This window comes from Diplotaxodon limnothrissa, linkage group LG18 (assembly GCF_057381915.1).
Source record: "Diplotaxodon limnothrissa isolate DT_005_m linkage group LG18, D_limnothrissa_male_GT1.1, whole genome shotgun sequence".
Classification (NCBI taxonomy): domain Eukaryota; kingdom Metazoa; phylum Chordata; class Actinopteri; order Cichliformes; family Cichlidae; genus Diplotaxodon; species Diplotaxodon limnothrissa.
In genome coordinates this window covers 21,025,978-21,039,301 of record NC_140613.1, presented here as the reverse complement: position 1 = coordinate 21,039,301, position 13,324 = coordinate 21,025,978, and the positions used below count along the sequence as shown (strand labels likewise).

Below are 13,324 nucleotides of genomic sequence, written 5' to 3'. Positions count from 1 at the left end.
CCACCCGAGGGATTAATAAAGTTCTATCTAATCTAATCTAATCTAATCCATTGTGAATACATCTGGTCAGACGCAGGATTTTGTCTCAAACTTTTAGATAAAATATGGATTTCAATTACCATTTATACAGCAGTTCTCTTATCTTTACAACATCTTAATTACATTTGCAGAACATTTATCCAAATATATATCGGTATCTTGATAAAATTTGACTTTAAAACTAATATCTAGTACATCAAACAGTATAAAATAGTTACTCCTTACAAATTCTTAATAAATACATAAAAACAGTAAGGCCAGAAATTTGGTTAACAGTTTCCCGTTGCAAAAAATCACAATATAAAGATTACTTATAAAGGCAATCCTACATATCAGAGTCACCCTACAGGTCAATATTAGCCAGGAAGTCTTCCTTATCATCATTTGTTATTGTAGTAATCCTGGTTGGTGGAGATTCTGTATCCCGCAGCAGCTTTTTCTCCAGAGCTGCATCTTCCGGGCTGAGCTTCTCCCCTTTGGTCATGACATACACAAAATATTCAAAGCCTTCTCCATAACTTTGATGTTTGATGGACCATTTATATTCCGTACGGGCATAGAGCCGTTTCCTGAAAAAAGGCTGGGCGAAGGTAACGGAGACAAACCGACCTCCAGGCTTCAGGCAGCGGCTGATCTAAGAAGGCAAAGAAAAAGCAGGAGAACCTTATTGGGACAAACAAGCACATCCTACATTACCACCAAGACACACATCATAATCATAATTTTCAACACGGTCACTACCACCTGACTAATAAGTATTTGATGATGCTGGGCAATGAATCTTCATGATTTATGTAAATAGAAAAACTTGGAATTATTTTATTTTGTGGGATTATTTAGTTTTTAGCCAAGAGGCAGGTGCAATGGGAAGGCAGGGACAGGACAGTGATATGCAACAAAGATAATGATAATATTTAAAGTGGACGTTTCAATTATCTGGTACATGCTTTAAACCTTTAGGCAAAGGCAAAGGAACAGCTTCCAAGGATTCAATCATAGTCCTCACAGGAAGTCAGCTGCTTTGGGCTCAGCGTGGCATAATGTGGACCGATATCTAGTTAGTTGGTTGATAAGACAAGGTACTCTGCAGCAGGAATGCTATTGAGGAGAACGCTTTAAGAGCACTGCTTTAGGCTGCACTAAGTGTACTAGACCTTTGATGGTGTCTTGAGTGCATTCTAGTGAAATATTCCTGTGAATTTAAAAAATAACTTTCTCAAAGATTCATGTCTCTGTGATTTAAAGAAAAACTATTGGATGGATCAGCCAATCAGGTTGCTTTAATGCGCACAAGGTGTTTTACTCTGTAAGCCTCTCAGCGACTTGGTGGTTGCATAATGCCCATCTCTGCGTAGGCTTGCTAAGACAATTACATGCATTTTCTGCAAAGCTAGACTTTCTAAACAAACCCTCGTTTTTTGTTTAGAAAGTATGCATCTGACTGAGTGATCATCATTACTATGATGGGTACAATGTTATTATAAAAGAAGGCTGGAGCTTGGAAAATAAAACCTGAGATAATCTTTTTTTTTTTCTCAAAGTAACGGTGTGGGAGAAGCAATCTTCTAAAGTGAATTCAAATCTGAGTCATAACATCTCTCTGTGGCTGCTGCTTCTTTGTTATACACCTTGAATTTTAATTACACTGACAGGCACAAAAGAAAAAAAGAAGTGTCTCGGTAAAGTTTGTCAACCACACGCTGCTAGAGATTTTCCAAGTCTTTTCGACTCTACTGGGATGATGTGAGTCTTGGGAGTCCAAAACCTCCCATATGTGTTTGGCTAGGTTAACGATCAGTGACTGTGAAGTTCAAAGTGCACGATTTACATCATTTTCATCCTCATCAAACCACCTCAACCCCTGTGGGTGGAGGATAGTGTCATTTAGACAGAGGCCACTGTGATCAGGACAGAAGTGTTGCATCGCAGGATAAAAGTGACCATTCAGAACAACTTTGTATTGATGTGCAGTGACCATTACCTCTGAAGGGACACTATAGAGCCAGCTGATCACACTGTAGGAGTGAAAGGTTAAGCTTTTCCCCTAACATGTCACCCATCTGTTACATCTGTCAAATACCAAATTATCTCAAACTGACAGAGCAGACTTTAAGCACTGAGCTTCTCAGTCTACAGTGGCTGCAGCTTAGTCACGCGGTCTGATAACACAGTGTGACAGGATGAAAACTTAGAGGGTCCCTGCATATGAATAATTGCTACTTTGATTCTCTCACCATACCACCGTGTTTATCCTTTGCGAGGGATACACGTGTGCATCAGGACACGGCAAGTTTCACAAGAGGCAGAGCTCAGGCAAGCAGGAGTATAAAGACACACACGCACATTTAGTTAGACATTAGCAGAGAGTTTCTCCAGAGACATAAGTGTGTGTGGGAGTAAAGAGACACAACTCGCAGAACTCTGTGTAGACACAAACTGAGCTTTTTTTCTGTGTTCCATAAATCAAACATGTCAACAGGGTGAATAACAGATTGCAGGAGAAATATTACAAGTCTGCAGCAGCTTTCTTAAATCTATTATCTGATATGACATCAGAAGATAGTTCAGTAATTTGTCTCTTAAACTCAAAACAACACTGTTACTGATGATTCAGCCGGGGGTGGGGGGGTGCTCTGGAAAATGTGAAGGAGGGGATATTTTCATGACCTTTAAAGCTTTTTCTATTGATAAAGAACCCCCCTCAATTAAGTAAGAAACAATTAAGTGACAGAAAGTTCCTATTTTTCACTATTTGCTGTTTTTACAGGGGATTTGCATAAAAAGTTTAATTAAATAAATTGTATATTTTATAATGATGGGACAGTCTGACAGTCTGTAATTTTACACAATATCACGCGTCGCTGGTTCAGGACACTTAAGGTTAAAGTAGTCTGAATGTGGCCCACAATGTAAAATGAGGTTGACATCCCTGGTGTGAAGTGTGATTGAATACTGTCAGTGTTTACAGATCTAGCTGTGAGACTTCGTGTTAATGGTACATGTGCATGTGTGCGTCAACTGTGTTCTCCTATAAGCCCAAGAAAGATTGCTCCAAAACAGGCCTGGGCATCCCCAGAAATATGCGGCCCATTGGAGAAAAAAAGCTTTGGACCTAACCTGTTGGTCCCGATTTTTAATTTGACCTAAAAATGATCTGAGTTTGTCCTAAATTCATTTTGAGAATGAAAACAACTATTAGATAAACAGGTTATGATATCTGCCTGAACACACAGACATCTACTGAAAAGACAATGCAGAGAGAAGCTACTTCGTGGTCTTTCTGGGTGGCTTCTTGCCCGGGTCCTGAGGGCAGAGAAGCTGGTGTTGAGCTCACGTGTGACTGTCATGCAAGCTGGGATGGAGTGGCTGAGGTCTGTACAGTACTGTGACAGAGTGTGGAGCCAATCCTCATATACTGCTGGGGTCTTTTGAGAGTTGCTCTCAGAGGAGCACGTGTATCCTGCTCTTTTCACATGATTCATCTCCACCAGCATGCAGCCTATATATGAATTATTCACTTTTCACTGTGACGCAGAGGAAAAATGAGAGGAAGAGTGGAGGGGATGTTGGATATGGGATAAAATATGTCATGTAAGGCAAAGAAACAAGAAAGTGAAGAAGATGTTCCAGATGAGGGACACAAGATAAACGTATTTAAAACTGAAACCTTTTTATGTTCAGATTTACAACATTTTGGGTAAAAGCAACTGCACTAGTTGTCTTCCTGACAAAGCTAAACTAAGCTAGGCTGAAATAACTGTCAGCCAGTCGGGAAGCGCAGGATCCAGACTTCAGTGTTTCTCAAAGCTGAGTTAACTGAAGCAAGAAATAAAAAATGAAAACAAGATGGCAAACACACCACTGCTGCCTTCCCCCCGTCTACACAGTAGGAATGGTGAACATGTTAGCTCACAGCTGTTTCCACTTAGGACACAAACATGACTGGTTTCAATCATGTTTCTCTTCAAAACATTTATCAAGAACACAAATGGTCCCAGTAAATGTTTTACTGTGTTCTTATAGTTTGACATGAAATGAATTTGGATGAATGTTTGACTTGATGTTATTATCTATCTGGGCTCTTTGAAGACATCTCCTGTTGGTGGGGCTTCACTGGCTTCACCCTTAGGTGGAAGCTTGCTATTAGTAGAACACACCGCATGGAAGGCCCTTTTTGGTGAAATATTAATAGAAGATATTTAGTTGATTCATGGACTCTATTTTATTCCCTGATGTGGGCCTGTGTGCCAAACTGCGTTGGAGTTTTTACATAACCTTGTTGTGAAAATAAAGACATTTTAATTTTATTTTGAAAAGAGTATCTTGGAGTTTTTGATATTCAAGCCTATATATATCCCTTCCAAAGAGCACCTCAAATATGCTATGCTGCCAAAAGTATTTGCTCGTTTGCCTTCGCACACTTATGAACCTGAGTGATATCCCATTTTAATCCATGTGGTTTATTATGATATAAACAAGGTTTATGAGTGTTTATGGGAATTTCTGACCATCCTTCCCGAAGGGCATTTGTGATGTCAGACTGATGTTGGACGAGAAGGCTTGGCTCACAGTCTCCGCTCTAATTCATCCCAAAGCTGTTCTTTCAGGTTTAGGTCAGGACTCTGTGCAGGCCAGTCAAGTTCTTCCACTCCAAACTCGCTCATCCATGTCTTTTGGGACATTGCTTTGTGGACTGGTGTACAGAGATGTTGGAACAGGAAGGGGCCATTACCAAACTGTTCCCACAAAGTTAAGAGTGTGAAATAGTCCAAAGTGTCTTGGTATGCTGAAGTATTAAGAGTTCCTTTTACTAGAACTAAGGGACCGAGCCCAACTCCTGCAAAACAACCCCACACCATAATCTCCCTTCCACCAAACTTTACTCCTGTCACAATGCAGTCACACAAGTACCGTTGCAGTTGCTCGACCATGGAAACCCCTTCCATGAAGCTCGTTATGAACTGTTCTTGAGCTAATCTGGAGTCCGCACGGAGTTTGGACGTCTGCAGAAAGTTGATGACACCTGCGCACCGTGAGCCTCAGCATCCACTGACCCTGCTCTGTGATTTCATGTGGCCTTCCAATTCATGGTTGAGATGCTGTCATTCCTCTTTGTTACATTACCACTAACATTTGACTGTGGAATAATTAGTAGCAAGAAATTTTCATAACTGGAATTCACTGAGCTCCTGAGAGAGCGACCCATTCATTCACAAATGTTTGTGAAAGCAATCTGCATGCCTAGGTGCTTGATTTTACAGACCTGTGTCCATAGGCGTGATTGGAACCCTGAAATCAATGGTTTGAATGGGTGAGTGAATACTTTTGGTAATATATTGTAGAAATGGGTAGAATCCATGGAGTACAACTTATCAAAAACAATTGACATTTATTGAAGCAACTTGTGATTTTTGCCACCTCCACCTCTCGAGCTTTTGCTGCTCTTTCAAACAGAACTACCCGCACTGACCTAGCTGATGCTTGGAAGTAACTGTTGCCAAAGGAAACTCCCTGTGTATCATATAAATGTTCCTTTAATACTGTACAGTTTTCTCAGAAAGTCCCTTGGCTGTCACATTTAACTTTACGCCAAAGTGCGACTCGCATTTCACTGAACTGCAGTGCGAGTTAACATCCTCCTGACTTCATCACTTCAGACATTATTCATGACATTGAGATGTATGGCTGCACTCTGTGCCTTTGGAGTGTAACTCCAGAATCTTATGTCACAGGTGACTGATGTCACTGCAGCCCAAGAAGACACTGAACTACAGCAAACGAGTCAGCTATAGCTACTGTAATACCCACTGTTTGACAGTGAGGCTGGCAGTTAGAGGATGGCAATAAATTATCTGATGTTTCAGGTCATTTTACACAATGTAATACATTAGTCATACATCAAATTACCCTTTGTGTTTACAAGATACATTACTAACCCAGATTCTCACACTCAGCATGGGCCTGTATGAATGCATACACTGAAAATCCTCATGAGGAGGAGGATGATGCTCTGAGTGAATTGAGTCATATTTATATAAAGTCTATATGCAAATCAGCTCGTGCATGGCAGCAGCTCTGACATGATGTTAATCACACACACAAAAACAGAATCTCATTTCTTCAGGACAAGTGGAGAAAAAAGCAACAAACACAAGGAGTCACATATTGGAATTAACAGATGGATAAACTGGGATTTATATGACAATGCAGTCAGAAAAACACGGAGGCTCTTTTCAGTCCGTCCACTCTTTGTCAAACATCTGTAAGCTGATCCCAAGTAGGACACAGGGTTCCTCCAAGAGGACAGGGGAAACCACTGTGGTAGTATTCATTTTCACACACTACTGAAGTGCTGCCCCAAAATACACAAACACACCTGAAAACACAGCTGAGATACACAAACACACAATGACACGCATGGACCCACACACACCTACCCCCCCACACACACCAACAGGTCATAGCCTGTTCTGAATTATTTAGCGTGGCAGTTGAAGCTTGTGTCCAAGTCACCTGACGTGTCTTGAATGTATAAAGAGGAAATATGAGATCCGGAGTTAAGTTTCCCATGAGATTTCCCAGGTACTCCCACTGACACCTTTGGGTAATTTATCTCTTTGTTATCATTCCCTAGAGGGAGTTCATAGAGAAGAAAATGGAGCACAGCGTCAGTTCACGCAGGCCATGAAGTTAAACTTCACCACAATCCTGGCATATCAGTTGATCCCAATGCAGCTGAAGGCTCAGCTGATACTTTCCATGCATCTAATTTATAAATCTAGGAAGAAAACAATGTTTAGGCTGCTTAAGTCCACTCACATCTGGTCATCTGTAAGCTGCTGAGTAACCCACCTGCACCCCTGCTCAACCTGACTTAAACCAGCTTTTAACTGATTCCTTGTTCTTGCTCTTCCCGCTGTAAGCTTTCCACGTATTGGCATTGAAGCGTGGAGCGGTATCAGGACAGAGCCACAGTGCCAAATATAAATAAGAGCAGATGGAAATAATCTTCTTTTGGCTATGGCAGTCCTGATGGAAGTTTTGAGCTAAAATGCATTTCATTGTCTCCAGTGTCTTTGCAGCTTTGTCTAAAATGGGATTAACCTAAATTTTATATTTAAGGAGCTCTTTTCCATATTCACATAGTTTATTGTGCTAATCTAAAATTAGCATCCCTGCAACATTCATACACAATTTGTTAGCTATTACCTGCTTACATTTCTGGCAACACCATTAAGATCAATTTTGCACAGTTTACTGTGGCCAGGTAGTCTTGTTAAGCTTACTGATGAACCAAACTGACCCTATAAGTACAATGAACTTCAAAAAGGACTTCTATTAACATTAGGCCTCTCTCTTCTGATTCCCTGTTAGTAAATGATTTAATAATTGATTAACATGTTGATTTATTCTGCTATACAGAAACTGTACAGGATGAATATGTTAGTTTAAGTGAATTGCCACCTCAAAGTCATACTAATAGCCCATTTCCACTAGTACCAACTCGGCTCGACGGCCGTTTTCCATCACAATCAAGTACCACCTAATGTGCGTAAGGTCGTTATAGCCACGACCGTACGTTTAGCAGCCAAAAGTCCCGTGACATCATTTGTATGCAACACAAACGCCACAACAAAGAACCACAATGAGACAATGGTACACCGGCTGCTTGGTTCATGGCTTTTTTGTCATATTCAGGGACCAAATTGTTGTTTTTTGTATAGTGATTTCCCTTGTTGCCGGGTTTCAAAAATGGCAGTTTTGATTTTGGCGAAGGAGATGCTCTCATGACTCATTGAGCAACGCCACTGAGTAGCCAGTTGGTGGTATGCAGTCCGTTTACATCACATTTTCGGATCGCCTCAGACAACTTGGGATCCCAGCTGAATAGGTACTAAAAAAGTACTTGGTACCAGGTACTACCATCTAAAACCCTAAAAACCAAGTAGAGCCTTGCCGAGCCGACCCGAGTAGGTACAAGTGGAAAAGGGCTATAAACTGTCAGAATCCTCAAAGCACAGGTCGAGGGGTAGGAGTGACTGCAATCTTTCACCCTAGCCTATTAGTCAACCAAAGACCCATTTGGTTCTTTATTTGAAAAGCTCTATTCTAATATGTAAAGGCCTGGATGAAATCTAATTTACTACGTCTAAATTAAAATAAAACTGAGGTCTTTACTTGGTCCTAAAAATCTTACAAACATGGTAACTTAACTATTTTATTAGGTATTTACTTTGGGGTTTCCCATGATGCAATGAGCATTTCTTCTTCACTCGGGTCTTTTACCTGTCTGTCTGGTTATGCATAACTACTGTATTTAATCATTAGTAAATATTAAATTCATCCTCTTTCTCTCATAGTGTGTCTTTTATCTTGTCTCTCTATGCTCTCTTCTCTTCCCCTTCACTCCAACCAGTAGCAGCAGATGGCTGCCTGTCCCTGAGTCTGGTTCTACTGGAGACTGTTTTCCTGTTAAAATTGCGTTTTTCCTACCAAGTGCTTGCTCACAGGTGGTTGTGTAATTGTTGTTGTTTCTTTAAATTTTGTAGGGTTTTTACCTTCCAATATAAAGCTGTTGTTGTGAATTGGTGCTATTTAATAATAACTGAAATTAAATGACATGCAGCCAAACTAACATCTAAGATTTGAGAATAAAATGCAGGTTTTGTTTTAGTCAATTAAAAAATGTCAAGAGCCAGTGAGAGAGTTCTGGAAACTTAAATATTTTAAGGGGACTGAATCTAAAATGTGGTCATATTTTAGATTTTATAAGTGTGGAAGAAGGTTTGATTGAACATGGCATCTCTAATAAAACTGCCTTATGACCACGACATCACTGAGGGCTTTAGAGCAGGAAAAATATAATTCTGTGTTACCTGTCTGCTAAAATCTCAACAGATTGTCAAGCCGCCATGTAAGCTGTATCTGCAGACAGTAGTTAAGTTTCTTCCCCCAAATAAAATATCTTGTTCAAAAATTGTCAGTCAGAGTGGTTGAAACAGAAAGAAACACTGCAGACTGCTAAAGTTCCCTCTGTACGTCAACATTTTGGCTGATTGCATCACTGTTTTCTTAAGATTTGCTATGCAAATCATGCATGCCAGTGTGTACACTCAAATACAACCGACAACAAATAGAAAAACTATTTGTTTTATATGTATTGTATGCATTAGAACTGCATACTACTATATTTTGCTTATGAGATTAAGTCTTATAATTATCTTGCATGAGAGTAATAGGGCACGTAACAAAGATGTTCTTAATAAAAAAGAACAAATATAATAAATATATATGAGAACTACCAGTCAACCTTTTTCTGGATAACTACAAGAATTAGTCTGGTACATATAACCTGAAGAATCTAGGTACTGGAAGAAACAGATCAACTTATTTAAACCTTTGAAATATTAACTTTGTATATGTCAGTCTAAGTCCCTGCCTGACCTTTCCACATTAGTCAGAGAGAAGATAAGCTGTGGAGCCAAGAAGAATGACATTTTATTCACTCAGCAGTCTTTCTTTCTCCAGGTGCGTACTCTGAATTTCTCCTATTCACTGCTTTGTCTTTCTGTCCTCACTGGGCTGCAATATCCTCGGTTATCTCCATTGTCTCTCCTCGCTAAGCTCAGACTCGCCTAAAGATACTGTATATGAGATAACTGATGGTCTCTGGTGGTCAGATGAGGACAGGGTGACAGGTGGTCATAACTGTGATTTCACTCTGCAAGATCTTTAAGTTGCATAATCTGGGTTCATCTGAGATGGAAATGTTAAGTTGCTCATGAGCCCTGAACTTCTCTAGATATTACTCAACAGAGGTGCAGGCAAGGAAGCAAACGTCTGCACAAATGAAGATTTATTATAATATTAATTTGTGCCAGTACTATAACAGTGGGTCACAGCTAGCCAGCAATTGTCCTGTGTCCTGTCTCTATACTCAGGCAGCACCCTTGCATAATGCAGCTGATGCAAAATACCACAAATTACAAGCTACTGTGGGTTGCATGCGAGAGGACGACTTCACAGAATGACCTTGTTTTCCAGACACACTTCAACCTTCATCCTTTCTTGTTCTTGTGCATCAACAACAATCTCTTTCTGATAGCTGTTCATGTTTTCATTTTATCAGTTCTAGTAAACATTTCAATTAAAAACAATTGTTAAAAATTACGAACCAACACAGAAATTGGCAATTCCCAAATCATTTAGTGAGTGTAGATGGCTTCCATCCATCCATTAGCTCGGCTGTCACAGGGCAAGAGGTGGGGTACACCCTGGACAGGTTGAAATGCCATTACAGGGCTAACACCGAAAGACAAACCATTCACACCTACAACCAAATTAACCAGATAACTAACGTGCATGTCTTTGGACTGTACCTGTAGAGAACCCATGCAGGCACAGCGAGAACATAGAAATGCCACACAGAAAGGCCCCGGCCAGGTGGTGAATTCAAACTCAGAACTTTCTTGGTGTGAGGCTATCCTGCTGTCTTTGGCGTTACATTTGCAATTTAAATGTACACTCACCAGACAGATTGTTCGGTACATCTGTTCAACTGCTTGTTAATGCAAATATCTAATCAGCCAATGACATCTCAGCAACTCAATGCACTGTCACGAAGATCTGTTGAAATTCCAACTGAGAATGGGGAACAAAAGTGATTCCAGTGACTTTGAACATGGCCTGGTTGTTAGTGCCGGACAGGCTGGTCTGAGTGTTTCAGAAACTGCTGATCAAGTGGGATTTTCCCACCTCTAGATTTTATTGAAAATGTCCAACATGGACCAAAAGATCTGAGGAATTTTTCCAGCACCTTATTTAATCAATGCCATGATGGATTTCGGCAGAAAAAGGGGGGCTTAGATGGTTCTGGTGACTGTAGGATTGACATGGCATCCAAATAATTTAAAGCTGATGAACTTTATTAATGTATACAACTGTATGTCTGTGAGGGAAAAAACAACTAAAAATGACTGAAACAACAGTGCATATAAGATACTGCTGTGATCATTTTCATACGTCGTTAGAAATATACTGATTGCTTTCATAGGAGTTTACATACATAAAAAGAAGCTGAAAGGGGGAGGAGTTCATCCTATGCTACCTCCATTTCTCAGGTTTTTCCTTGCTATTAGAAATTAAAACTGTGGACTCAATATGGAAGCTATAAAATGTGAGAGATGAAATTTAGAATGTTTAAGGGTTGATGTGAAAGTAAGGAATCTACAAGTGAAATTTCATTTAACACCATGCAAACAGGAATATGTACAACTTATACTTCTGTCATTTGATAACACCTGTATTATATTCCTATCTTTTTTCTTCTTTCAACCTTTAAATTCACCAACAACAAAAAAGTTATACTTTGTTGCACCGTGGATAAAGTAGGAGGCCAGATTTTGAAAATGAAGGAGAGCGTGCTGAATAAAGAAACTGAGTGTCAATTAACGTGTTCATCTCAAAATGCTTGTTAAGTTAAAAAAAGCCGCCATCTGTTCCAAGCTGAGGGTAGAAGCTGAAGTAAGGGGGTGGGACTGTGAGGGGCAGGCAGAGGTGGAGGTGGCGCTTTGTGCGTGCCTGAGTGTGTGTGCACCCACTTCACTGTGGGTGAGGCAGAGCTGATCAGTGGGTAGAGACAACAACAGAGCGCTATCTCTGGACAACAGACCTGGATGGACCACAGCCTACTGTCTCCCTTAGACGTACCGTTAACACATACACACACCCGCACATTCACTTGCACGCCAACCACACACACACACACACAAACACACTTGAAGTGGGGCGAACATATTTTAAAAAAAGCAGGGAGGAGGTGCAGTTTTTATTTAGGTCATATTTTCACATCATATTTCATAATTTCCCTCCCATCTTGTTTACTGGGATCATGTAGCTCTGCAGCCCCCTCCCTTAAGGAATGTGCATTTGAAATCTACCGCCTCTCTTCCTTTCCATTTCACCTCACCCGAAGCCTGCAGCCAAGCATGTGGATGGCAAAAACGTGTAAACGTCTTGAAGAAACGAAGAGGGCGTGGGTGAGAGAAGCGTGGAGGAAAAGAAGGACAGGAGAGAAAATAAGTGTGTGTGGGGGGGGGGGGGGGGCTTACTCAATGTGGGTCTCCTAACAAAGCAAATCTGCTCTTCCCTTCAGGGGTGCAACAGCCTGCTTTGTTTCCTCCATCCCTCCATCCACTGTTTTATCCATCCCTTTCTCTCCTGCTTCTAAAGAGCCAAATGTGCAGCTGCTATGAGGAACCATCTGCCCCGAAGAAGCTTCGTTTTATGTGCACGCGCAACTTTAAACTCTGTCTACAACAGAAAATATCAGCGACTGAAGGTCCAGCTCTATCTGAGTTGAACTGGCGCACATGACAAGAACAAAAACGACACAATAAACAAGCAGAAATTTGATTACGCCTTTAACGTTTGCACAGCCCCTTATTCCCACCGGGAAACTTACAGTACTTGGAGCAACAATAGATAACAGAGGAAAACGTGACAATGTTGGATTCCCTCTCCCCATCCTCATCTCCGCCTTCCTCCTTTTCACCCACCCACCCATCCTCCCCTGAATTTTCCTCTCCTCCTCACCCCGCATCGCCTCCTCCACCCGTTGACTACACAGATAAATTATACATCAGAAACCTTCTCCTCTTTTCCGCTCTCTCCCTCCACATCCACACACCCCCTTTAGCTTGCTGGGACAAAAACTGCTTGTTTGTGCTCGACTACATGTGCGTGTGTACTTCCAGCTCGTGATGCGCTGCCAAAGAGCTGCGCCGATTCCAAAATGACTCAACACCTTTCACAAACCTGAGTGCAGGTTGTGCGGCGGGCTCGCGGAGGCTCGAGCTACAGTGGCAAGACGACGACAACAACAACAAGAGCACGCCTTTCAAATAGGCGCATCTCTCCCTCTCATACCTTGTGTTGCCATGGAGATGAAAGTTTTGTGCTGGTCACAGTAACATATGTAGGTCAAAGCGGGACACCTCTCAAAACAAAAACACCAGGCGGTGGCGACGGGAAACTCACGCCTTCATTAGGCAAGGAGAGAAAGTGAAAAAAGTCCAGATAACGAGCAGCCCTGATATGAGAAAACAGCTCCAACGACGCAAAAGCACACTGAATATTTACTGTGGAAATAAACAGAAAAACTTATCTGAGATGTAAGGCTTTCATTTTTTTTTTAATCACTCTGGCGAGCACACTTGTGTGTCAGAAGGTTTTCTCGACAGCCTTATTAGTGCACTGACTTTAGGTGTATCAGGAGTTCAATAAA

The 13,324-nt window shown here is 41.1% G+C and overlaps 1 protein-coding gene across 1 annotated transcript in view; it reads right to left on the bottom strand.

The window, feature by feature from the left end:
- Positions 1-382: 382 nt before the first annotated feature.
- Positions 383-13,324, bottom strand: part of ece2a (endothelin converting enzyme 2a) — a 105,947-nt gene continuing 93,005 nt past the window's right edge. The window contains exon 4 of the mRNA XM_085378285.1: positions 383-673. Within this exon, the coding sequence (XP_085234411.1) occupies positions 383-673 (291 nt within the window). The remainder of the gene's footprint in view (positions 674-13,324) is intronic.